The sequence below is a fragment of the Monodon monoceros genome, unplaced genomic scaffold (assembly GCF_005190385.1).
Source record: "Monodon monoceros isolate NGI ecotype Baffin Bay Population unplaced genomic scaffold, NGI_Narwhal_1 Super_Scaffold_21, whole genome shotgun sequence".
NCBI classification, from domain to species: domain Eukaryota; kingdom Metazoa; phylum Chordata; class Mammalia; order Artiodactyla; family Monodontidae; genus Monodon; species Monodon monoceros.
This window is the reverse complement of record NW_021703778.1, coordinates 161,167,752-161,193,722: the sequence shown is the minus strand read 5'-3', so window position 1 is coordinate 161,193,722 and position 25,971 is coordinate 161,167,752. Positions and strand designations below refer to the sequence as shown.

Sequence of the window (25,971 nt, the reverse complement as noted above, 5' to 3'; positions counted from 1 at the left end):
GCCCCGGGGTGTTCATGGCCTTCCACTCTTGCAGAATCCTGGGATGCCATACCATCCTGTTTGGCTTCTCATCTGTTTCATCCCTTATGTAGCCGGTCCCATACACTGACTCTCCTTTATTGGAAAGAACTAGAGTGATTCCTTTGTCCTAGCTGGATCCTGACAGATAACTGCAAAAGCCTGGATCGCAGTAGGCCGTGGAGATGGTGTGTGTGTTGATGTGGTTGAGGAAGGAACCGAGATGACTGTGAGATTTTTAGCTTAGCTCACTGGGCAGGCAATGCTGTTGCTGAACCAGGTAAGGGTTGCAGGGGGAGGAGCCAATTTCCCTAGGAGGGTGGGGCGAAGACACTGCGTTGAAGTTGAGCAGGATGAGACCGCTGCAACCACAAGGGGGTGCTGTCCAGGGAACCATTCTAATTCTGGGGCTGCTGCTCAGCACAAGGGTCTCTAGGCTCTTGGTTCGTTGGTCAAGATTCGGGAATTGACTGTGTAGATTTGGTTACAACCCAGGAGCGGCTGCATCTCGCTCAGGGGACCACAGGGAGTGGGGAAGGCAAGAGGCCCAGCACATAACAGGGGGGCTCTACCTGTAGGCGGAGCGCCTGCCGGGGCTCTGGGCCCACAAAGGGAGGAAGGATGCAGGTGACAGAGACCTTTGCCCTGGGGGTTACGGGACCCAGAACATGTGAGCATTTGCACATTTGTGGCAATTTTATATTCTTAAGTAGGTCGAAGTTAAAATGTGGTGAAGGCGGTAAGCAGTCTGAGGTTTTGTTTTTTCTTTTTTTTGTTTTACGGTACGCGGGCCTCATTGTTGTGGCCTCTCCCGTTGCGGAGCACAGGCTCCGGACGCGCAGGCTCACGGGCCCAGCCGCTCCACGGCATGTGGGATCTTTCCGGACCGGGGCACGAACCTGTGTCCCCTGCATCAGCAGGCGGACTCCCAACCACTGCGCCGCCAGGGAAGCCCAGTCTGAGGTTTTAATGTACCACAGGAAAATCCACACTGAGGTCGTCAGGAGCAGACGCCCGCACCCCCATTGTTACCTTCTCCCCTGTTGTTGAAGCTCGGGTTCCTTTTTAGACCATAAAAAGTCTAGGCACGGGCGTGCATTTTCCCCATCCTGGAGGCTCTGTCCTGGTCTGGCGGGGCTGGGCCCACATCCTGCTCCGTCCTGCCCACACTCTGCTCCAGGCCACCTGCCGGCTGCCCGCCCGCTTGCCTCAGCCCGGCGGGCCTATTCCCTCCTCCGCCTGTCTTCTCCCTCCAGCTGCGAGTCTCATTTCTCCTGTGAGGAGTCCGCCCTCGGGGACACCTCGGGGACAACCTCTCCAGCTCCATCGTCCACTTCAACCTCTCCTTCCTCTGATTCTACCTCTATTTATAGTTAGTACCATCCAGTTGGGCATTCTGTTTTTAATTATTTCGCACCTGTCACTTGCCTCTCTCGGACTAGACTGTATGATTGATTAATTCATTAAATCAGCAGATATGTGAGTGCCTGCTCCGGGGGGCGGGCTCTGAGGCTGTACCGCATCTAAGCTGCTGGATCCGGCTGTGGATCCCGGCATTGACACCTGGGACAGTGCCTGCCACACAGGGGTACTTGTGATGGGATGGTTCTTTAAACATTCTCCCCTGGCATCCAGGGCCACACTATCGAAGATAAACTCTACCCAAGTAACACAAGCTGCTTAAGCAAAAGTGCAGGGTTTTTAGTGTATTCTGAAATGCTCTCCATTTTAGATGAAAATAGATTTTGGTTTGGGCCCGATATAAAACAAACAATCTTGTCTCTAATTCTTCTTCTACCCACACTCACCTTCAGGTAGATCATCCCAATTTGGGGACTGTCTTTCAGGCTGTTTGACTCTGACGAGCCCATCTCTCATGGCTCAGTTCTTTGAAATCCAGGGGCTCTTTGGGCCTCCTTAATGCAGTTTTCTCCCCTGCATTGTGTGCTAGTGGCTGTCTTTTTCCCTCTTTGGACTTGGGGCCTTTTTTCTAGGTCCCTGAGGCCTAGACCCATACAACGCGGGCCAGGTTATAAAAGGGGAGTAGTCCAGGCTCCCATTTAATACTTTAAAACCAGGACTTCTGGGTCCTAGCACAGTGCTTGTTCTGCCACCACCCATCACTTGGCTTCCATCATTTCCAAACCATGTCTGGTGTTCATTTTCTTCCCCCAAATGTTCCTGATGCTTTGGGAATGAAAAAAGCATCCATATTTGGAAAGCTCAGAGCTCTCTGGGGGCGGGAGCAGAGCACAGACTGTTCTGGGGAGAGGGAGGGTGTCAGAGCCGCTCTGCACTCTCCCCCAGTCACCTTGGGACTGGTGCAGCAGAGCAGGAAGCTGTGCTGGGCCCCGGCTGGGCCTCCCTGCCCAGTCCCTTGACCCGTGAGGCAGAGACCTGTGTCTGCCCTGCAGGGACACACCGCAGCCTCGCAAGACAGGGAGAGGAACTCAGGTTTATTAAGCTCCTACTATGGGCCAGGTTCTGGAATAATAGTAATAAATTATTAATAGTAATTACAGCATTAAAAAGAAAAACCTTCCAAACGCTCTTTAAGCACTTGCCCCCTAACGCCCTTAATCCTCACACAGGTACCATCCCCAGTTAAGAGGAGGAGTAAAGGGTGGACCCTCTGTTTCAGACCCCCGTTCATTTTCTCCTTTGCTGTCAGTTGCTTGCTTTGTGGACTGGGGCCGGTGTATCATTTGTGCAGGCGCTCCCGGGTGCAGAGGTTGCCGATGCCGCACCGAGAGAGGCTGAGTCTACCCTGGTGTGCTGTGAGGTGCCTTGGTTTGCGTTGAGTGGCTCCCAGAGCTGGTTGGACCTTGCAGGAGGTCTTGGAAAAAACATCCTTCTCCCTGAGCAGCGTCGATAACACTGGGGCTTCTTACTTAAACAGTAGGATTCTTTGGTACCCTGGCCACGTTCAAAAACCGGAATTCCACACTAGGCCTCTGAGCGGGTCACATGCCAAAAGTTCCGTCGTGGGCCACACCACAGTGGGGTGGGGAGGACCCTCCAAGCGCAGGGCACCCATCGAGGTCTTCCCGCAGTGCCGGCCGCCGCCGCCAGGGGGCGCGGGAGCCGCGTCCTCGCCGAGGAGTTCGAGCATGCGCGGAGCCGACCCAGCAGCCTTGGCCCTGAAATTTGGATCATTCTAAGATTCTGCTCGAGGTCAGGGAGCCGGGAAGAAGTGTGAACTTGCCAGCCGTCTTTATTAACATTGGATCAGTGAGCCTCCTAAGGGACTCCTGGGTCATTTCTCGAAAGCTGTGCCTTGGGTAGGCAATTATACACAGGCCTCGCCCGTTCTTACTAGACCGGGAGCCGAACCTCTGCAGCTCCCTGCAGTGACCGCGTTTACAGAGGCTCCCACAGGGTCTGACCCCGTTCAGTACGTTAAAGTCAGTGCATGGATGACTTGAAAAGAGAAAGGAATTACAAGTATGAATTCTGGTAGTGGAGGTTTAGCAGGAGTTGATATACCTCCTTTTTTTTCATGGACTGAAAAGTCCCTGGTCATAAGGACCGTAGGAAGAATCCAAAGAGGATTTTCCTAGAGTATTTCTTGGTAGATTAATATCAGGTCTTAAAGTGACAGAACCTAATCCTGACCTTTATGAATTGGATATTTGCTAATGACCATGACCTCCTAGGTATCCTGGAGCCGAACGACAGACTAGTAACACGCAGGATGCTTCCTCCCTGGCAGGAAAATTCTATAGTCTGTTGGACGCTGGGTCCCAGCTTCTGTAGACCTGCCCTGGTAGTGAGCTCATTGCAGCAGGGCTCAGGGTTGTCTCCGCCAATACCCACTATGTGACCTGGGGCAAATTATGAACCCCCTCTGAGCCTGAATTTCCTCATCTCCACGGTAAGGAGAGGAGAGAAGATAGGGGGATCCAGTTTTTTCTCTTTAGAAGCTGCTTTTTATTTTTTTTGAAGTCTTGAGATCGCTTCAGGCGCAGTGAAAAGAAGTAGTTTGATAGACAACTATCCATGAGAGGAGGGTATGGGGTGGCAGAGGTGGGGCCCGGGGGGTCCTTGCCGAGTGCTTTTGCCCATGTGCAAAACCCAGAAAATGTGGGAGTACGGGTGTGAGAAGGCGAGGAGCTGTGATGCCGTGGCCTGCTGGGGATCTGCTGTGTAAGCTTTCCGGAGCTGTTTATCTCGGGCGCGGCACTCTCTTAGGCCTCTTCCCATCTAGATTTAATGATTCTGCGGATGGTGGGAAGCTAGATGCTGTGTTGCATGTAGCCACTCATCTCAGGTTGCTAGTCAGAGCCTCCTGTTTATATTTAGATAGTGTAAGGAGAGTAAGAGCCCTTTTATTGCTGCTGACCCATATTCATATTTAACATTGGTTGTGTTGATAGACTCTTCATTGGTTCTTTTTTGGGAAACAAGCAGAGACAGAGCCCAAAGAAAGTTTGGGGCCTTAGGTGAAGGTCCACTGAGGTGCTTGTACTTAGTTCTTCTGTGATACCATGTCTGTCTCAGTCACTGTACTCTTTACACTGTTTTGGAAATGTCTTTCTCCTCCATTCCACTAGAGGTGGACCTTCTCAAGGGAGAAGACCATGTCCTGCTCCGTGAAGCCCAGCCGTGGTGCTTAGTGAGAATTTGTGGAATGGAGAAAGGGAAGGCACATCTGTTCACTGGCCACTCTCGTTCCTTGCTGTAGTCAGGGCTACACTCGGTACTGTAGGGATCCCCTACGGGTGATGAGCCCACTCTTCTTAGGAAGGAAACTAGAACCAATACCAAAGTTTACATGGTGTCATGTATTAGCAAGGCTGAGGGTCTGTGCTAAAATGTTAACTATGCTTGATTCTGAGGGGTGGGGACATAGATGATTGTTACTGTCTTCTCGATGCTTTTCCGTATTTTATAGACACTCCTCAGAAAATTGAGCAGGACTGCAGTTCCCCCCAGGAAAGGTGCTTGTTGATAATAGTAGTTGTTATTTATCAAGTACTTACTTTACTTGTAGCCAGGCACTGGACTAAGCCTCATGATACTCGCTTAGAGCAAGTGCTGTTATTTTCATTTGCTTGATGAGGGAACAGAGGCCCCGAGATATTGAGGAAGTTGCTCAAAGTCACAGAGCTAGAAAATGGAGGAGCAAGGGTTTGAATCCAAGTCTGTCTACTCCTGTATTTTCATGTATTTTCCATGTCCATGTATTTTCACTTCTTAATATTTTACCCAGCAGATTGGTTGTAGTAGTAGGTGTCATTTTTAGCACAAAGATTACAAATAATATAACAAAACATAGGATTACCACCTGGCCTACCAATTCTATTCCAGGTATATATCCAAGAGAATTGAAAGCATTTGTCCGTACAGAAACCAGTGCATGAATATTCATAGCAGCATGATTCAAAATACCCAGAAAGTGTAAACAACCCAAATGTTCATCAGCTGGTGACTGGATAAGTAAAAAGTGTCGCACCCACACGATGGAGTATTACTCAGCCATGAAAAAGAACGGAATATTTGGAACTAGATAGAGATGGAGGTTGTACAACATTGTGAATGTAGTAAATGTTGCTGAACTGTTCACTTTAAAATGGTTAATTTTATGTTATGTGAATTTCCCCTCAATTTAAAAAAAAGGGATGAAGCACTGATATATGCTACAATAGTACGTACCTTGAAAATATGCTGAGACAAAGAAGTCAGACACAAAAGGTCACATATTGTAGGATTCCATTTATATGAAATATCCGGAATTGGCAAATCCAAAGAGACAGAAAGTGGGTTAGTGGTTTCCAGGGTCAGGGAGGAGAGGGGATGGGGGGCAAGGGCTAATGGGTAAGGTATTTCTTTTTGGGGTGATGAAAATGTCCCAGAATTAGCTAGTGGTGATGGTTCCACAACTGTGCGAATATACTAAAACCACTGAGTTGTACACTTTAAACAGATGAATTTTATGGTATACGAATAATATGTCAATAAAGCTGATATTTAAAAAATATATAAAAAGAATATAGCAAAGGAATAAATGCTTCCTCCTGGAGACCTTCCAGCCTACTGTTATGTGACGAGAATAGTGATATAGAGAATAATCCTGATAGTGGCTGGGTTTTGCGTGCTTACTATGTGCCAGGTACTGTTTTAAGCACATAACATTTTACATATAAAGTCAGCTGTGGATTAGGAAGCAGGGAGTCTGGCTCCAAAGCCCACACTCTTAGCCACTATGCGGTACCGCTCTACACGTTAAAGACAGGTAAATCCGAGATGTGAGAGGCTGAGAGCAAGAATTCAGACGGCAGAGGGTCTGCCACTTACTAGCTGTGTAATCTCGGGTGATTCACTTAACAGCTCAGAGCCCCAGTTCCCTCATCTCTGAAATGAGGGTGATAGTGAATTCTCCCTCGTTCCTGTGCAGGTTAGAAAAATTATTTTAAACTCTCAGGTGTCTGGCATGTAGCTAGCACTTGTTGCATGTTGTTATTACTAGTATATGGTTACTAAGTAGAGACTTTAAGAGCATTAATTCAAATTATAAACTCTTATTTAGTGAGCATTTCAGGTTGAATTAGCATCTCATTTGCTCACAGAATTATAGAGCTGGGAGGGACACTGAAAGATCGTCTGCTGTAGCAGGTGAATGTCTGATTCAAGGCCTGGCATCTCCTTTTATAAGCAGTGTGGGGGAGGGGTGCGCGCGCGCGCGCGTGCGTGCGCGTGCATGTATGTATACGTGCACACCTCCTAAGAAGAATATGCTGACTCTGGAAGGAAGACAGCAATTTCTGAAAGCATCCAGAAGGGGCCAACTGTGCCTCCCAGCCCAGAGACCACTAAAAGCAGAGAAGCTCTGGATTGACGGGGTCTTCACAGGAGGTCTAGGCCACCCACCCCCCGCATTGGGTGGTTTCCGTTAGCATCCCCTCTCTACACCCTGTGTCGGGGCTTGTCTTGCACTGAGTTGAGTACATCTGACACCTGTGGGAGCCCAGCTGTTCTAGAGGTGAGAACACAGGACTAGCAATCTGGGGCTGCCTGTACCAGGACTTTGCTTTGAGACTCTTGAATCTCTTTTCCCCAGTTACTTTTCAGCCTTGGAAACTGAGATCCCTGGAAACTGTCTTACTGCCTTTGAAGTCCTTGCCACAGAGACATGGTATTGTAATGAGGTTTTTCTGGTACTTCCAGTTATAAACTGCCCTGTGGGTCATGTTACAGCAAGACATCAGTGTACCTGGCCTGGGCCTGGCTTCAGAGATGCAGTTAAGATAAATGATGAAACAATGCCTAATGTTTTAGTACATAGTTCCTGTAATTATATTTTATTGTGTTGCCTTTTATTGTGTTGCTTAACTTCATGAGAAATTAATTCCCTGTTCATTTTAAGGCGATTTAAAAAAATCAAAATATTTGCTTTGGCTTGTAGTTCTGCAAAGTCATCCAGCTCAAGATGGTGTCCCAGTAGTTCAACCCTCATGGCTCAGATGAGGAGAGGCCAGTGATCCCAGGACTTGCCTTGGGTGATGCAGCTCCTGGTGGGAGAGGAAACCACTGCCCTAAGCTCTGGACTCCGATTTCTATGCCTTTACCATTTGAAACTCATTTTTATGGTCACTGCTCTTATCAGATACCGAATATGCTGTCAGCAGCTCCCTGAGACAGGATATTATGAGCAGAGTTTTGTAGTTGGATAGACCAGGAGTCAAAACTTGGCTTTACCCTTTACTAGCTGTGGGACCCTAAGTTCAATCTTATCTATAAGGTTCTGTTAACACCTTCCTTGCCAGGGTGGCTGTGGGGATTTTAAGTGGTGCATGTCAAACCCCAGGCACAGTGCTGCGTGCTGAGTAGGGCCTTGACAAACGAACCTTTACTATTATGGAAACTGTGCAGCCTTACGCGCCCAGATCAGGCTCCTAGCTGAGGACTCTCAAGTTTAGACGATGCTGAAAGAATGTGGGGATGTTAACCCCTCAGTGATCACTGGATTTATTTATTTATCTTTTTGGCAGTGAGGTGCGTAGCTCTCCACTTGCTCAGCCAAACCTCCAGCCCTTGAGGAAAGAAAATGGAGCTGCCTTTCAGAGGTGACAAAACCTTGGTGTGGAAGGATACAAGGGATGGAGAGTCCGGGTTGCCATATTATGTTGCATCTGTAAGATGCGCCTAAACAGAGCGATTCGGGGGCTGAACGCATTTGAACTTTTAAGTGTCCAGGGTCCTCAGCTGCCCCTCACTGACTGGTGTCCCCTCCCAACCGTGATGTTCCACTGGTCCCTGACGGCTGCACAGCACCTTTGCTTCCAGCAGTCCACCCTGCCTCAGACTCTTAGACCATCCATCACCTGGGGCAGGATGTACTTGTCCCAGCTCAGGGGCTCCCTTGTAATCTGAGTTCTGGCCCTTGTGCAGACCTCCTGTTTCTTTTCCCACAAGTTTGGGAGGAGGATAGTACCCATTAAACAGGCCCGAACAAGCTAACGCACATGGAAGAGCTTCGAAGCAGTCAAGTATGACCTAAATGACTTTATTATCATTAGTTTAGTTAAAATATGTTGCCCTTCATAGAAAGGACCTTTCAGAATCAGAAGTGAGTCCATCTGTGGGAATTTCCCATGGGAAGGGAGATACATTTTGGGTCCAGTGGCTACTCAGCATTCTTTAAATCACAGCATGTAGTCAGCCACTTTTTCCACCCATGCTTTAAAGTTGGCCTTGATGATTGGTCATGGAGCACTTAGCGTCTACTCTTTTGTACACGGCTTTGATTTTGGAGATGCAGATCTTATTGAGATGTTTATTAGGCATCGCTCCCACACCAGCTATTTTTCAAGTCTGATTTTTATTTTTGTCATGCATGTCTCTGGAAAAAAAAGTAACCAAAAACATTATTGATGATAGCTTTCCAAACTGACAAGGCATTATCTGACATTTTAATGGGGGCCAATTTGGACTGTGACCTCAGAACTCTGCTTCTCAGATAGTGTCGATCTGATCCCAGACACTTGAAAATTGACAGTCTAGTCCAGAGGTCCTGTAAGCAGCTTTTGACAGAGAACTGCATGTTCTGGAACTGAGCTGCATAGCCACAAATTCACTGTGGTAAATCAAGACTCCGCTGTTGCTCTGAGATGTGGCACATGGAATGAACGTCACAGCATTTGGGAGAAGGAAAGGAACAGTATTTACCATTAAGGGCCTCCTACCCGAGAATGGACTCCTTGCCAAAGACCCATTTGCCAGCCAAGAGCTTAGGTGTCCACATATCTACCTGATCAGAACAGGAATCCACAGAAAACACCAGTCTCTCCTCATGGTGGAGGATTAAGTTGTGTAGCTGCTTTGGATATTCTTACCAACTGTGCATGGCCATGGGTTGCAGCCCTAGATAAGTGGATTTCAGATATTTCAGAATGTACAGTACAGACGAGAGTCAAACTGTGTTGAACTGGATTTGCCTTTTCTTTGACTGAGGTCAGGTCCCTGAGGGCCTTGGTCATCTTCATGAGCATTAGGGGTCAGAGTCCAGCCTGCAGTAGTATCAAGTGCCAAAGACTAGACCCATTTTTTCCTGGCCCTTTGACCTACTCTGGAGAATTTGTTTCCTTTCTATTAAGCCCCTGATACCGACTTGCACAGTATTTGGCTGCTTCTCATACAAGCAGAAGGCAGATTATGAAACAATTTATCTCTTTTTGTTGTTTTCTGGAGATTTTAATTTTGTACAAATGAGCACTTAAAGCACATTTAGGAAGCCCCAATCAAGTGCTTGCTTTTGAGTAGTTCCGGAGCTGTTCTACCAAATGGTGAATTTGTTCAGTTTATCTTGTATTCTCCTTCAGAGAAAATTTTAAGAGGTTGAAACAGAGTTCACACTGGAGAGAGGGTGCTTAATAATTTTTTTTTTTGCAACCATATAAACACCTTTGGCTCTAAAGGAAAGGGAGTGAATATTGAGCACTTAGGACTGGGGGGACATTAAAACAGTTACTATATCTATTCTTCATGTTCAAAAAGTTTAGTAGAGACATGGAAGTTAAAAATAGAACTGAATCTAATTTCTAGAGATGAAAACTACAATGTCTAAGATGAAAAATACACTGAATGTGATTAATGGCAGATTAGACATTGAAGAAGAGATTAGTGAACTTGAAGACGTAGCAATAGACACCATCTAGAATGAAACAGAGTGAAAACTTTTTTAAAAAGTGGAAAGAATGTAAGTGAGTTGTGGGATAACTTCAAGTGGCCTAATATGTGTGTAATTGGAGTCCCCTAAGGAAGGGGAAGAGTAAAAAAAAAATTCTGAAGAAATAATGGCTGAATGTTTTTTCAGATATTATGAAAACTATAACTCCTCAGATCCAGAAAGCTCAGTGAGGCCCAAGCACAAGAAACATGAAGAAAACTAAACCAAAGCACTTCATAATCCAAATTGCTCATGACCAGTAATAAAGAGAAAATCTTTAAAATAGCCAAAAGAAAGACACATTACATGCAGACGAATAAACATAAGGTGACAGCAGATTTGTTGTAAAAAAACATGCAAGTGAGAATACATAGAGGAACATCTTTAGTTCTAGGAGGGTGGAGGGCATGGGCGGGGGAAGCAACCTGTCAAGTGAATGAAAATGAAAATGTTCTCAAACGTGAAGGTGGAATAAAGCCTTTTTCAGACAGACAGTAACTGAAAGACCTCATCGTCAGCTGAACTGCACTATAATAAATATTAAAGGAATCCCTTTAGGTAGAAGGAAATATGAATCTGCACAAAGGAACAAAGCGCACTGGAAATCATAACTATATTAGAGACTATATCAGTTTTTCCTCCTTATTAAAATGTCTTTAAAATATAATCCACCATTTCAATAAAAATAATCATCATGTAGCATTGGATTTATAATCTATGTAAAAGTATAATGTATAGAATAAGAAGATACGGACTGGAAAGAGAGAAACGGAAGTATGTAATAGTAAAGGTGTTATGCTGTATGTGAATTAATATAATATCATTTGACGTAGACTGTGATAAGTTAAACCTTCAGGCAACCACTGACAGCAATCCTCGGAGACTTCCATACCCTGTTTCAATAAATGATAGAATAAGTCAACAGATGATCAGTAAGGATACAGAAGCGTTGCAACAACACAATCTACTAATTTTACCTAGTTGACGTTTATATGTCACTCCACCCAACAACAGAATACACATTCTTTTCAAGATTCTTACCAAGATTGACCATATTCTGGGCCAGAAACAAATTTCGACAAAATTAGAAGGGTTCAAATATGTTCTCTGACTTCTGTCAGAGATCCCCAAGACCACCCTCAGGTCAGCGATTCACTAGAAAGACTCACAGAACTCAGAAAAGCTATCATACTCATGGTTACAGTTTATTACAACAAAAAGCTACAGATAAAAATTAGTAAAGCCCAATGGCACATAAGGCAGAGTCCAGAAGAGACCACAAGATTTAAGTCATCTTCTCACAGTGGGGTGATATGGACAGCACTTAGTTCTCCCAGCAATGATGTGGGACAGCACTAATTGTGTACTGCCAGCCAGGGAAGCTTGCTCAGGCCATCATGTCCACGGTTTGTATTGGGGGTCAGTCAAGAAGGCATAGAGTGCCATGGAACTTAATTATTTGGTCTCTAGTCTCCCTAGAGGTCAAAGTGGTATAGTGTGGCCTAAGACCTACACTGTAAATCACATTCTAAGTATAACTAAATGGCGTGGCCTGAGGCCCCAGATGTACAAAGACACTCTTATCAGGTAGGATATTCCAAGGGCTTAGAGCTTTTCTCCCAGCTGATCAAAGGCCAGTCCTTTCTTTGGAATGTGCAGAGTTTGAACATCTCAAGCCTGTTTAGTCTTTACTGCATAGACCATAATGGAATTAATTTAGAAATCAATAACAGAAAGATCTTTGGACAATCCCTGAGTGTTTGGAAACTAAATAACACATTTTTAAAGGAGAAATCAAAAGTTAAATTAGAAAGTATTGTGAACTGAATGAAAGTAAAAACACAACATACCAAAATTTGTATGATACTGCTAAAACAGTACTTGGTGAGAAATTTATCACACAAAGTGCATATATTAGAAAAGGAAAAAGGTCTCAGATGTATACTTTGGCTTCCACCCTAAGAAACTGGAAAAGGAAGAATAAATTAAGTCCAGTGTATGCAGAGGAAAGGAAATAATAAAGATCAGAACAGAAATAAATTAAGTAGAAAACAGGAAAAAAATAGAGAAAAGTCAGTAAAACCAAAGTCAATGAAATCAAAAGATCTCAATGAGAATTTCAACTGTTCAACTGATAAACTGTTAGACTGTTCAGGATGAAAATAGAGGACACAAACTGCCGACATCAGGAATGAGAGAGATGTCACCATTAGAGATTCTACAGATACTAAAAGGGTCAGGGAGTATTATAAACAACACTATACCAATACATCTGACAACTCAGAAGAAATGGACAAACTACTTAAAAGATGTAAACTACCAAAGCTCACTTAAGAACAAAGAGATTATCTGAACAACCGTATATCAAAGAAATGGAATTTATAGTTAAAAAGCTTCCACACAGAAAACTCCAGGTCCAGATGGCTTTACTGGTAAATTCTACCAAACATTTAAGAACAAAACAGTAATTCTACACAAAGTCTTCCAGGAAATTGAAGGGAGGATGATACTTCTCAAGTCATTTTATGAGGTTAAGACTTACCCTAATACCAAAATCAGACAGAGACATTACAAGGAATCTATAGACAAATATTCCTCATGAACATAGATGAAAAAAATTCCAAGCAAAAATTTAACAAATCAAATCTAAAAATGTAAAAAAAGGATAATACATCATGGTCAATAGGGTTTATCTCAGGAAAGGAAGTTTGGTTTAATATTTGAAAATCAGTCGATTTAATTCACCAGATTAAATAAAAGAGAACAATCCATAGACACAGGAAAAGGATTTGAGGAAATCCAACATCCATTTTTGATATAAACTCTTAGCAAAATTGGTGTAGACGGGATCTTCCTCAACCTAATAAAGGTCATCTATGAAAAACTGATAGTTAACATCAAACTTCATGTGAAAGACTAAGTGCTTTCTCCCTTAGGTCAGTAATAAGATAAGGATGTCTGCTCTCACCATTTCTTTTCAGTGTTGTACTGGAGGTTCTTGACAGTGCAATAAGGCAATAAGGCAATAAATAGAAATAAAGGCATCCAGATTGGAAAGGGGGAAGTAAAACTGTCTTTATTTGCAAACAACATGATTGTGTAGAACTAACAAGTGAATTTAGCAAGGGTACAGAATATAAGATCACTATTCAAAAATCTATTGTATTTCTATATGTTAGCAATGAACAAAAGGAAATGAAAATTAAAACAATACCACTTACAACAGTATAATAAATATGAAATACTTAAATCTAACAAAAGGTTTGCAAGGCATGCACACCGAAAGCTACAAACCATTGCTGAGAGATGTAAAGAAGACCTACATAAATGAAGAGACATACTCAGTGCATAGGTCAGAAGACTCAATACTGATTTTAATAGACATTTCACCAAAGAAGTGTATGGATAACAAATAAGCACATGAAAAGTCAGTATCATTAGTCATCATGGAAATGCAAATCAAAACCACAATGAGATACCACTTCACACCTACTTAGATGGCTATAACAAAACAGTCAGACAGTAACAGGTATTGACAGGAATGTGGAGAAACTGGAATCCTCATAAATTGCTGGTGGGAATGTAAAATGGTAATAGCCACTTTGGAAAACAAGTGTTTTTTAAACAGTTAAAAGTAAATTTGTTATCTGACCCAACAGTTCCACTTCTAGGTATTTACCCAAGAGAATTAAAAATACATGTTCACACAAGAAAATTATACATGAATGTTCATAGCAGCATTATTCATAATAGCCAAAAAGGAAGCAACCCAAATGCCCATTACTGGCAAATGGACAGATAAAATGCACTCTATCCATACAGCAGTAGAAAGAAATGGAGTATTGCTGTAACTTGGAGGAACATTGAAAACATTATGCTAAGTGAAAGAAGTTAGACACAAAAGACCAGATATTATATGATTCTATTTTTACGAAGTGTCCAGAAAAGGTAAATCTACAGAGACAGAAAGCAGATTAACAGTTGCCTGAGGCTGGGGCTGAGAATAGAGATTGATTTGGGCAGAAAGGATCATTTGGGGATGATGGAAATGTTCTTAAACTGGATTGTGTTGATGGTTGTACAACTCTATGAGTTTATTTAAAAAATGTTGAATTTTACTTAAAATGAGTGAATTTTATGGCATGTAAATTATCTCTCAGTAGAGCTATTTTTTAAAAATGATATACTGTATACTGATAATCCAGACACATAATATTGGTGAAAGAATAGACCAAAAAAATCAGTGGAACAGAATAGGGAGCCCAGAAATAGACCCACTCAACCATAATCAACTGATCTTTGACAAAGGAGCAAAGGCAATTCAATTGGGAAAGGTAGTCTCTTCAACAAATAGTGCTGGAACAAACGAACATCCACGTGCCACATGTGTATATATATAGAGAGAGACACAAACCTTATACCTTTCACAAATATCAACTCAAAATGGATTGTACACCTAAATGTAAAATGCCAAACTATAAAACTTCTGGAAGATACCATAGGAGAAAACCTAGGTGACCTTGGATTTAGCAGTGGCGTTTTAGAGACCACACCAAAAGCACAATCCTTGAAAGAAAAAATTGATAGGTTGGACTTTATTAAAACTAACAACTTTTGTTCTGTGAAAGACACTGTTAAGAGAATGAAAAGTCACAGACTGCGAGAAGATATTTACAAAATAGATATCTGATAAAGGACACGTATCCAAAATATACAAAGAACTCAAAAGTCAACAGTAAGAAAACAAACAACTGAATCGAAAAAAGGGCAAAAGATCTGACCAGACGTTTCACCAAAGAAGGTATACAGGTGGCAAATAAGCGTAAGAAAAGATCAATATCGTATGCCATTAGGGAACTGCAAATTAAAACAACAGTGAGACACCCCTATACATACTAGAATGGCTAAAATTCAAAAAACTGATAACACCAAGTGTTGGCAAGGATGCTGAGTAGTAGGAACTCTCATTCATTGCTGGCGGGAATGCAAAATAGTACAGCCACTTTGGAAGACAGTTTAGTAGTTCCTTATAAAGCTAAAAATAAGATCTGATAGAAAAACCCAAACAAACTTTTTGGCCAACCCAATAATATTTATTCTTACAAAGCTATCTGTAAATTAAATATATTTATTTAGCTATTTCTTACAAATGCATTCTCACCATACAATCCACCAGTTCCCCTTCTTGGTATTTACCCAATTGAGTTGAAGTCTATGTCCACACAAAAACCTGCACGTGAATGTTTATAGTAGCTTTCTTCATAATTGCCCAAACTTGTAAGCAACCGTGGTGCCTTTAAATAATGAATAAATGGAATGTTATTTAACGACAAAAGGAAGTTAGCTATCTGCCTACAAAAAGACATGAAGGGACCTTAAAAGCATATTTCTACGTGAACGAAGCCAATCTGAAAAGGCTACATACTAGATGATTGCAATTATATGATATTCTGGACAAAGCAAAACTGTAGAGACAGTAAAAAGATTAGTGGTTGCCACGGGTTCAGGAGGAGGGCTAGAGGGATAGAGCACAATTTTAGGGCAGTGAGTCAATTCTGTACGATGCTGTGATGGTGGATACATGACACCATGCATTTGTTAAAACGCATAGAACTTCACAACCCTAAGAGTGGACCCTAATGTAAACGATGGACTTTAGTTAATAAAAAATAGAGTCAATAAAAATAAAAGAAATCATGATGAAACATTAAAAAAGCACAACCTCAATAAAGCTGTTAAACAATAACAAAATCTTTGGCCGATCCGCACCTTCTGTGACAACGTGGTCACCTCTGAGCTCCCCGGCACACTGTCCTCAGCTGTGGGCTCCCTGTGGATGGAAGTGGTTTCTCCTTCCCATGCAGTACGACCACCTCCTGTCACCTTCTACAGCCTGGAGGGACTGTCACAGTTTGATAAGAGCACCTTGGAGGAGGCCGTTCTCAGAGTGATGCACGGGAGGCTCTGGGTCACTTGCTGGCGTTTGGTGTGTCTGGTCCCCTCTGCGGTGGTGTCTGCTCTGAAAGCCAGCAGCTCACTTGACAGGTGTTGCTTGGGAGGCCCCAGACCTGGGTTCTCATTCCTGCTGTGCTGTTAACTGCCTGTCATGTTTTGGGCAAGTCGCTTACTTTACCATGATGGCTCTCAGCTTCTTCGTCTATAAAATGAGTGGGTTTCCCAGGGACCTCTCTGGCCCCTTCCAGCTGCAGAGCCGGACTGTGTCCGCATTGAAGCTTCTCGCGCCCTCGTGCGTGGAGTGAACGTGTGCAGTGTGTGTTTCCCGGTACCCCAGGGCACTTGACACAGCAGAAACCCTCCCCGCGGGGCTCCCTCTCTGCCTCCAATTGCAGGCGGGGACCCGGAGCCCGACGTGCTCCAGGCTGGTTGCCCAGAGCAGGGGCTGAGGTTGGTGCTGGGTTTATGCAACAGCTGCTCCTCTCAGCATTGTTATTTCTCAGTCTTTCATGCTTTCATATCCCGTCCCAGCCCTGAACTCTCTCTTGGCAAAGAGTAACCCCTCCATCTCCCAAGAAGTGCCCACACAGCAATGTTCTGGGTGTTTTCTTGGCCTGGAACTGAGAGGTGGCTTGGGGTGTTGTCATTACTACAGAACTCTAGGGCTGAGAGTTGGAAGATTTTCCTGGTAACTGAGGCTCCTGAGAGCATTTAGAAATGTTTTGTGTTCAATCGGTTAAGTGTACATCATGGGACAGAAGATACTCTGTACCTGGTATTGTGCTGTGAGCCTACCTGTACTTACTTTAAAAAATTCTTTAAGGACCTTGAGACATACTTGAATGAGAAGCTCTGTTAGATCTGAATGGAATCATGGTGAAGTACCCGATCAAATTCTCAACCTGGATATCAAAGTCAAATGGTGCTTTCTGTATATTTAGGGGCCTCCTTCATCTGAAACTTATGGATATTCTTTTTGGTACTCCGTTTTGATGTTCCATTTTGTCCTTAAAGAGAGAGGGTGGAGTATCTGCTTCTCTAATATTATCTGGCCCTCTAGAGCAATATTAAAAGATTAAACCCCATGGGGCTTCCCTGGTGGCGCAGTGGTTGAGAGTCTGCCTGCCGATGCAGGGGACACAGGTTTGTGCCCCGGTCCGGGAAGATCCCACATGCCGCGGGGCGGCTGGGCCCGTGATTCATGGCCGCTGAGCCTGTGCGTCTGGAGCCTGTGCTCCGCAGCGGGGAGAGGCCACAGCAGTGAGAGGCCCGCGTACCGCAAAAAAAAAAAAAAAAAATTAAGCCCCATGAAAAACAACTTACTCAGTTTTTGTATGTTGATTTTTTTTTAGGACTTTGTTTAGAGAAGTTGCCTATTTCTTCTTCTACCAGTAATCTCCATGTGGATCGGGAACAGGATGTCATCACGTGTTATGAGAAGGCAGGGGACATTGCACTCCTGTACCTCCAAGAGATAGAAAGGGTAAGTGAGGACCATGTGTTCGTTCAGTTGATAATTTTTTAAAATTTCAAATCAGATCTCACAGAACTGTGGTCAGCCTCTGGAAGCCTTCGGCTTGTCTGTCTCTGGGTGCAAAGCTTTGCTTCTGTTCTTTAATGCTATGGAGAATATGGTGGTAAATGTGGCACCTTGTGAAAATAGATGGGTCAATGTTTGGGAAGCATTTTAACATCCTCTGAGCAGAAATGACACTATGCATCTATTTATACCCTCAGTGCCCCGAAGCTGGCTACTCATTCCTGTTCTCATAGGCAAAACAGGTTGAGCTTCCTTTGTACTTGCGTGGGTTATGTACCAACGTAGGGTACATCTGGAGTTTGGGAGGCTTTACTTCAATGGTCATGCCAAAGGGCTGCTGGGGACTCTCAACCAACCTGCTTGGAGCAGGCTGTGTATCCTTGAGACCATCTGGGATGGTTTTCTCCCAGCAGTCAGTGGTTTGCCTCTGCTGTGGGGAATGAAACCAGAAGCTGATCAGAGGGCCATCTGAGGAGAGAACGAGTGAGCAAGGGACCCTGAGCTCACACCCTCAGACAGAGGACGTTGAAGGCTGGATGAGGCTGGGGAGCTTGGGCAACTTGTCTGTTTAGAAGGATCGCTGTCTTTGGCTCTGCTCTTCACTAAGTTACCTCCTTCACTTCTCAGCGTTAATTTTCCTATCTGTAAAAGGAGCATAATAATGGTTCCTACTTCATGGAGTTCTTGTGGGCATTGTAAAAGGTCGTTTAAATAAAGGCATTTAGCCCAGATTCAGAAACGAATTGGATTCTTGGTAATTGACACTTATTTTTACTAAAAACAATAGCTCCTAGTCAAGTCCACCCCTTGCAGAGCTTCCTGGTGTTCTAACCAAGGCTCGATCCTGATATTTCCCCTTTCGGACCCAGAGGTGCATTCTGTGAGATTGTTTGAAATGAGTAGAAGTTCTGTGAGACTTTTTGAAAATGGTCAGAATCTTGTTTCCCATCAACATATGGGTTCTCTGTTTCCTTAAGGATTAGAATAGAGAGGGACTACCAAAGTCTTGATAGTTTTTGTTATTTTATAAGTGTACAGACTGGAAGTAGTTTCTTTCATAGAAATCTTTTTGTAGTGTGTTGATGTGGGTGGCAAGGATCAGAATTACCTTTCAAGAGCAGGGAGAGTAGGGTGAGAGCCACAGAGAAGAGGGGGAGAGGATGATGGGAGTGGTGTCTGGCCTGGCCCATACCAGAATGGATTATACATCATGGTTCGCGATATCCAGGAATTCAGGAATATATTTGGCTGTCTTGCCAAAATGTTGTTCTATGAGAAAGGAATTATTTGTTATTCAGAACCGATGGTACGATCTTTAGAGAAATGATCATGCAGCTTGATTTTAAAATCTGCATGATTTTCTTTGTCTACCTCCCTGATGGCCAGTGCTGGGCAGCTGAGAAGTCTGCTTATGCCAGCTAAGCTGTTCTTGTGGACCCCACAGTCCTTGCCACTTAGAGGACCTTATTTTGCATTTTACTCTCTTTTGTCACGCTGGGGCCACCTTCTCCTGGCTGGGAGAAGGGAGGTTCATCTGTTATGTGTGTCTTTAATGATGCGGGAATTGGCAGATCTGGATGTACTTCCTGTTGTGTTCCTTTATAACCACCTATTCACCACTGGGTTCTTTAGCCAGGCCAGAAAGGAGACTCTCATAATCATAGGATTTAAAATAAATATTTTTCGTGGTTTTGAGGAAACAGTGATCATAGGATGTTAGATTTTGAGAAAAAAATGGAGCCCCAGAAAGGGAGATCCCCAAGGACACACAGGAAGTTAGGGCCAAAGCTAAGATTAGAACTCAGCTCTTCTGACACCTAGTTCAGCATCACTTACTTCATTATCCCAGGCCGCTGCCAATAAATGTGGAACCCCGTAGTTTCTTACACCCTTATATATAGAAAGTGCTCAATAAGTATTTGACCAAGCAAGCCATAGCTCTTAGTAGTGTGGGGAAGCAGCCTCACTCAGTGTATGGTTCAATTTCAGGGTATATATTAGATGACTTTCACATTTCTGGCTCTGATTTTCCAGTCTGAGTTTTCCTTCATGGGGAACCACTTTGGATCTCCCCAGATCCAGGAAGCTGGGATATTAGCAATGAGAGAGATTGAATGAATGAAACATCTGTTTTGACTGTAGTAGATGCTCAATAAATTATCTGTGACTAATTAGAAGTCTAGGGGAAAAGTGACCTTCCTTAAGTGACCATTGGGCTTGGTGGAAGTTCAGGGGTTTTTATGAGACAAGACAATGGTGCCATGCAGAGGAAGGTACCTGTTTGGCCTTTTGTTTCTTCCTTTAACTTAAGTGACTTTTAAGAATTATGCTAAATTGAAAACAAGTGTTAGGAAAATAAAATCTGAAGGAAGCAAAAGACTGGGGCAAGCTTAGGTAAATAGTGCTTTGCTTTTCTGGGTAGGTAGCCCTTTAAGTAGAAAACCCCCACACACTCTGTTCCTGTGTTTGTTCTGCTGGGCAAAGACAGTCTTTCAGTGGTTTTTCCCCTCATTTCCCAGCCATTCTAAAGCGAAGAAACTTCTGTTTGCCGGAACCTTTTGGCATTTTATTTATGTGTTGCCTCTTAATGTCATTCACTAGCAAGGATAAAATTTGAGGAGAACTTTTGAGCACAGTTTGGACTATTGTGGAAAATGTTTTTTCATAATCTGGAACCATCGATTTGTTTCTGATGCAGCCTCATTCCTCTTCTAGTTTCTCTAAGAGTGGGTATGTTTAGCAACGTTAGTGTTGTTTGTTTCCTGAAGGGCGGGGGCTCTTCAGAAAGCGGGCTGACCTTGGCTTCCCCTCCAGGCAGCTAAGTTAAGTTGGGAGAGGCAGCAGGGCCCAGGGGTTAAGTGACGCCGGCGTTGGGATCCTGGCCTTGCCACCTCTTAGCTGTGGGACATCAGGCAAGTTACTCAACCTCTCTGTGCTGCCTCCGAACCTCAGCTGTAGAATAGCAATAATGATTGCTGTAAGGCTGATGTGAGCATAAATTGGGTCAACTCACGTTGTTCCCAGTACATGTTTAGCACACATTAACTGTTCGTTTTATTGTCATTATCTGTTCCTATGTCACCTGGCAGTGGAATCTTTCCTAACCTTTGAAGATTTCAGATATTTAGATGAACATATGGAGTATTTTAGACATGCTGTTTTATTAAAAGTGTTAAATAATTTTAAAGAGATATTTATGGAGTAATTTTTTCAGGAGAATTTGGTTTTCCATTTCTTGCCTGGAAGCTAATGGAACACCATCTTGCCTAGAGTCCCCATATCATATCTGGGTTCTGAAACTCTGTTCACCCCGGCTGTTTGACCTTGGTCCAATCGTTTATATCTGTGTGCTTCAGCTTTCCATTTTCACGGCGGGATTAGTACTGCCTGACTTGTCTGGGGAAGAAAACCAGTGAGCCACCAGTGTTCTCCACCCAGTATGATAGGCGCTTTCCATGTACTGTTCTCCCTCCTTGTTCCAAACAGGGAGGCAGGGCCAAAGGAAATTTGAATACCTGAAAGCCGTGTGCATTGAATATTTGTTTAGTGTTGTCCTTGTTACATTAGGGTCACAGAGACATCTGCTAATAATTTTCTCTGATAGTTTGTTCTCTGAAGGGGAATGAAAAATACCTCCAAAATTATGCATATAGAATAATTTAATCAAGTAAACCAAATTAGAATAGATGGACATGACATAGGTTGACCTTGATTAGTTTATCTTTGGATGGTGGCATTACACCAACAGTAAATAAAGTTATCTGCCCCACAAGAAGCTTCTAAAGGTGCAATGATAGGAATAAAGATGACTTCACCCTCGAATATCATAATATGAGCCCTGCTTTTGGCAAATGAAATCATCCTGTCTCTGTCCTTTGCATGCATCAGCCAGCCAGCTGGGTATGGCTTTCTTGAGCAGAAGCCATGCCAGGGTGGAACCTTACCTTCTGCTGACAGTTCATTCCTTTACACCCTATTTTAGAAAAGAAGTTAATGCTAAATTATGGGACACCCATAGATTTTTTTATGGGCTGTTTCAGCATTGAAGTGTTAAGAAACAGCTGGTGCCCAAATATTGCAGGGCCCAGCCTAGACTTCATCTGTTCATCAGGAGCCGTTCACTGGTCATCGTGGTCAGTCCTTGAGTGGATTCTGTCCTCCCCACAGGAAGAACTCGCAGTGACACAGCTGAGACGTTGGATTCACAACTGGATTAGATTAAGGTTACTGTGTGTCTTGAACTCAAACAAGATGTCCTAAGAAAAGTACTCAGGGCTACTGACACGGAAGGCAGGGTGTGACTCTGGAGGTCCATGTGGCTGTGCTTTAGGGTCTAAAACATGAGACCATGAAAAAAAGATGGATTCTCCCTTCTCTTCTCCTTCCCAATCCCCGCCTTTTCACTTAAGCTGAAGCAGCAGGTTATAGGTCATGGCTTAACGTAGTACTTCCTTAAAGAAATGTCAAGAAACTGACTGGCCAGTATGTTGCTCCGACTTTGAGGCTGCCATCTGACTGGCTGGGAAAGGAGGCTACAGCACACTTAAAGCTGAGTTAGAAAAGCCTGGAAACCAGAAAAGAACAGTAGCTTATTTTAATTTTTGTATGTTCTTGGTCAGTCTTTGCCCTCATAATTTTATAGCATTAGAGGGGTCTATATCTGTCTTTTTTCACTCAAGATTACATCAGAACTTCAAAGTGTTGTCATGGTTATGTAATATTTTACCAAGTGGATGGCCTCTATGATATAATTCACTTATAGTTGGGTATAGCCTATTTTTACACTGCTCTGGTGCCAGCTTCCTTCAGGTAGCTTTTCCCTTGTTTTGCTTTGTTTCCTAAGGGCAAATTCCCAGAAGTCGGGACATTTTTAACATTCTCGTTACTATATATTGTATCCAATTGCTTCCTAAAAGTCATACTAACATCTTATACCTTTGGCCGTACAGGAGAGTAGTGGTTGCTTTGCAGTCTTGACGGGGTTGCATTTGTTTCTAAGTTACTTTGCTGATTTGCTCGGTGAAAACAGTACTTTGCCAATTTGGCCTGCATTTCTTTGACTATCAGTCAGGTTGAAATTTTTTCCATCTATTTGCTTACTAGCTATATTTCTTTTCTTTTTTTTAAATCACAGCATTATTGAGATATAAGTCACATACCATAGAATTTACCCATTTAAAGTATTCGATTCAGTGGTTTTTAATATAATCACGGAGTTGTGCAACCATCACCAATACTTAATTTCAAAACATTTTCATCACCCCCAAAGGAAACCCTGCATGCGTTAGCAGTCACTCCCCACTTACCTCCAATTTCTCCAGTCTCTATAGATGTGTATATTCTAGACATTTCCTATCAATCAAGCCATACAACATGTGGTCTTTTGTGACTGGCTTCTTTGGCTTAGCATAATGTTCTCATGTTGCAGCATGTATTGGTACTTCATTTCTTTTTATTGCCAAATAATAGGCCATTGTATGGAGATACTACATTATGTTTATCCATTCATCATTTTATCGTTTGTTGTTTGGGTTGTTTCTACTTTGGGCTATTATAATAATGCTGCTATAACTTTTTGTATATAAGATTTCATGTGGACAAATGTTTTCATTTTTCTTGAGTATATTCCTGGGAGTGGAATTGCTGGGTCATATGATAACTTTATGTTTAACCTTGTTATATTTCTTTTTTGTTTGTTTATACTTTCTCTCTGGTTTTAGGATGTAGTATTATTCTTATAATTTGAATAAAGCTTTTATGCCATAAATATGTTAACCCATTATTATGTTTGCTCTGAATGATTTCCCACTCAGTACTTTTCCATTTCTAAATTGTTCATACATTTTAAATCTATTATATATATTAGTTGAATCTGATTATCTTTTTATTACATTTATTTCATTGTTTTAAAGCTGAAATACTGGGATAAATCTTCTCTAGGATATAAAAAGTTTTCAACCATTTTCCATTTTTAAAAAAAAACTTTTAATTTTCAAATCTTGTTGGAGAGATTTATTTTGGTGTATGATATTAGATATGACTCTAATGTTTTCCTCAAACTTCAGTACCACTTTAAGATGATCTTATCTTTCTTTTTTCATATTTTCTGTTATGTATTTTAAGTCATTTAATAAAATTTTAGACACAACAGTAATTTCTGAACTTTCCTATTTTGTTCTGCTAATCTTATATTGCACCAGTGTGACACTGTTTAATAAGTGCTTCTTTATGATATGTTTTAACATCTGAAGGGATTAGTAACTACTTATATTTCAGAATACCCTTTGTCCTTTTCTGTTGGTATTTCTAGATGCATTTTAGAATAATTGGGATTTGGTCAAATTTTTATTAACGCTATACATTGGTTTGGAGAATTATATTTAGTCTTTACTCACCTGTGACCATGATACCTCTTTCCATTTTGCAAGATTTTTGTTTTACAGACTTCAGTAGATGGATTGTATTCCCAGATCTTTTCTATTTGTATTGCTTCGCGTATAGGATCATTTTCTTCATTGTATTTTCACATATAGCAACGCTTTGGTTTTTAAAATTCAATTACAAAAATATTTAATGAGTGCCTTCTTTGTTCTGCATACTGTGCTTGACGCCAGGGGCACTAGAAGAAATAAGCCACAGAGGATGTCCTCAGGAAACTTGCTGTTTTCTGAGGACACAGGTCCATAAACAGCACGTGGGCTGCTTTGGTGGGGAACGCTCAGAGAATTCTGCAAGCCCAGAGAAGGGTCTTGGACCCGTGCGGAAGTTCAGGGATGGCTCCTGGAAGAGATGACACCTGAGCTGAACCTTGAAGGCTGACAAGGATAGGAATACAGGGTTATCAGCCACAATACTGAACTCCTCCATAAAAATAGAGTTGATTCTTTTCATTTTTCTAAGGATATGAACATATGGCAGAGGAATGATTTTTGTCGTTATTCTTTCTTCCTTTCTAGTGTTTTCCACTTTATCTCTCTTTCATGCCCTATCTCCAGACTTTTCTAAAACAATGTTATTATAAAGGTGGTGGAAAGTATCCTTATTTTGTTCCTACTTGAAGGTGATACTTTAATATATCTCCAGTAAGGGTTATAGTGTTTACATGCTCATTGAGTTTCTCATTTGCAGTTCATAACAATTATGTAGGTATATATTATTATCCCCATTAATCAGATGAAAACAGTGAAGATCTGAGAGATCAAAGGAGTTGTCCTAAGTCCACAAGTGGTGAGGAATGTCAGAACCAGACCTTGAACCTGGGCCTTTTGACCTAAAATCTTTGGCCCCAGCCCACTTTCTGTCATGCTTCCTCAGGTGTTGGGTGTGTGCTTTTGCCCAAGCAGGCTGTACTTGTTAAGGATACTTGTTGGCAGTCCTCTCACAGGGAAGTGTTTATCCACAGAAAAAGTGGTGGCGTCAACACTGCCAAACAATGCTCCTGCCCAGGCCCATGTGTTAGAGGCTCTTTGTGAGGAAGGGATTAAATCCAAGATACTTAGACTTCAGGGCAAACTCTGAGCTAAGCTATTCCCTCTCTCATCTACCTTGCATTTTTCCCATCCTGACTCATCCTGGCAGCCCTGACCTTGTCTTTTGGACTTTGTTCTGCAAGCAAATGCAGACTAATAGGACAAAGGGAGAGGAGTCAGACTGCAGAGTCAGGTAGACCTGAGTTTCAACACTCGTTAGCCATGTGATTTGGGCAACTTGCTCAGTGGAGCAAAGTCTCAGTTTCCCCCTCAGTAAAGAGAGGGTAATAGTGTGCGTCTCAGTGGGTTTTTGTGGGAGAATAAATGAGGTAGTCTATGTACCTACATAGTGCCTAATGCAGAATAGGTTATTTTCTTATTGCTTTTTTCCCTGCATTTCTTATTGGCCCTGCAAATTTATTCATTCATTCATTTACTATGTGTTTTATTCATTTACTACATTTACTATGTATATTGAATGCTTACCCTGTCCCAGACACTGCAGTAGACACTGGATATATTAGTAAATGGAATAGACATGGCCCCTGACTTTGCAGAAGGTGCAGCACCACGGAGGGAGACAGCCAATAATCAAGTAAAAAATACATTAATAGGGCTTCCCTGGTGGCGCAGTGGTTGGGAGTCCGCCTGCCAATGCAGGGGACACGGGTTCGTGCCCCGGTCCGGGAGGATCCCACATGCCACGGAGCGGCTGGGCCCGTGGGCCATGGCCGCTGAGCCTGCGCTTCCGGAGCCTGTGCTCCCGCAACGGGAGAGGCCACGACAGTGAGAGGCCCGCGTACCACAAAAAAAAAAATTAA

At 42.8% G+C, this 25,971-nt stretch overlaps 1 protein-coding gene across 5 annotated transcripts in view; it reads left to right on the top strand.

Moving 5' to 3' along the window:
- Window positions 1-25,971, top strand: part of TTC7B (tetratricopeptide repeat domain 7B) — a 239,818-nt gene that overhangs the window by 40,830 nt on the left and 173,017 nt on the right. For all 5 annotated transcript variants that reach the window (XM_029237235.1, XM_029237233.1, XM_029237234.1 and 2 more), the window contains exon 4: window positions 17,494-17,624. In XM_029237235.1, coding sequence (XP_029093068.1) covers window positions 17,494-17,624 — 131 coding nt within the window. The remainder of the gene's footprint in view (window positions 1-17,493; window positions 17,625-25,971) is intronic.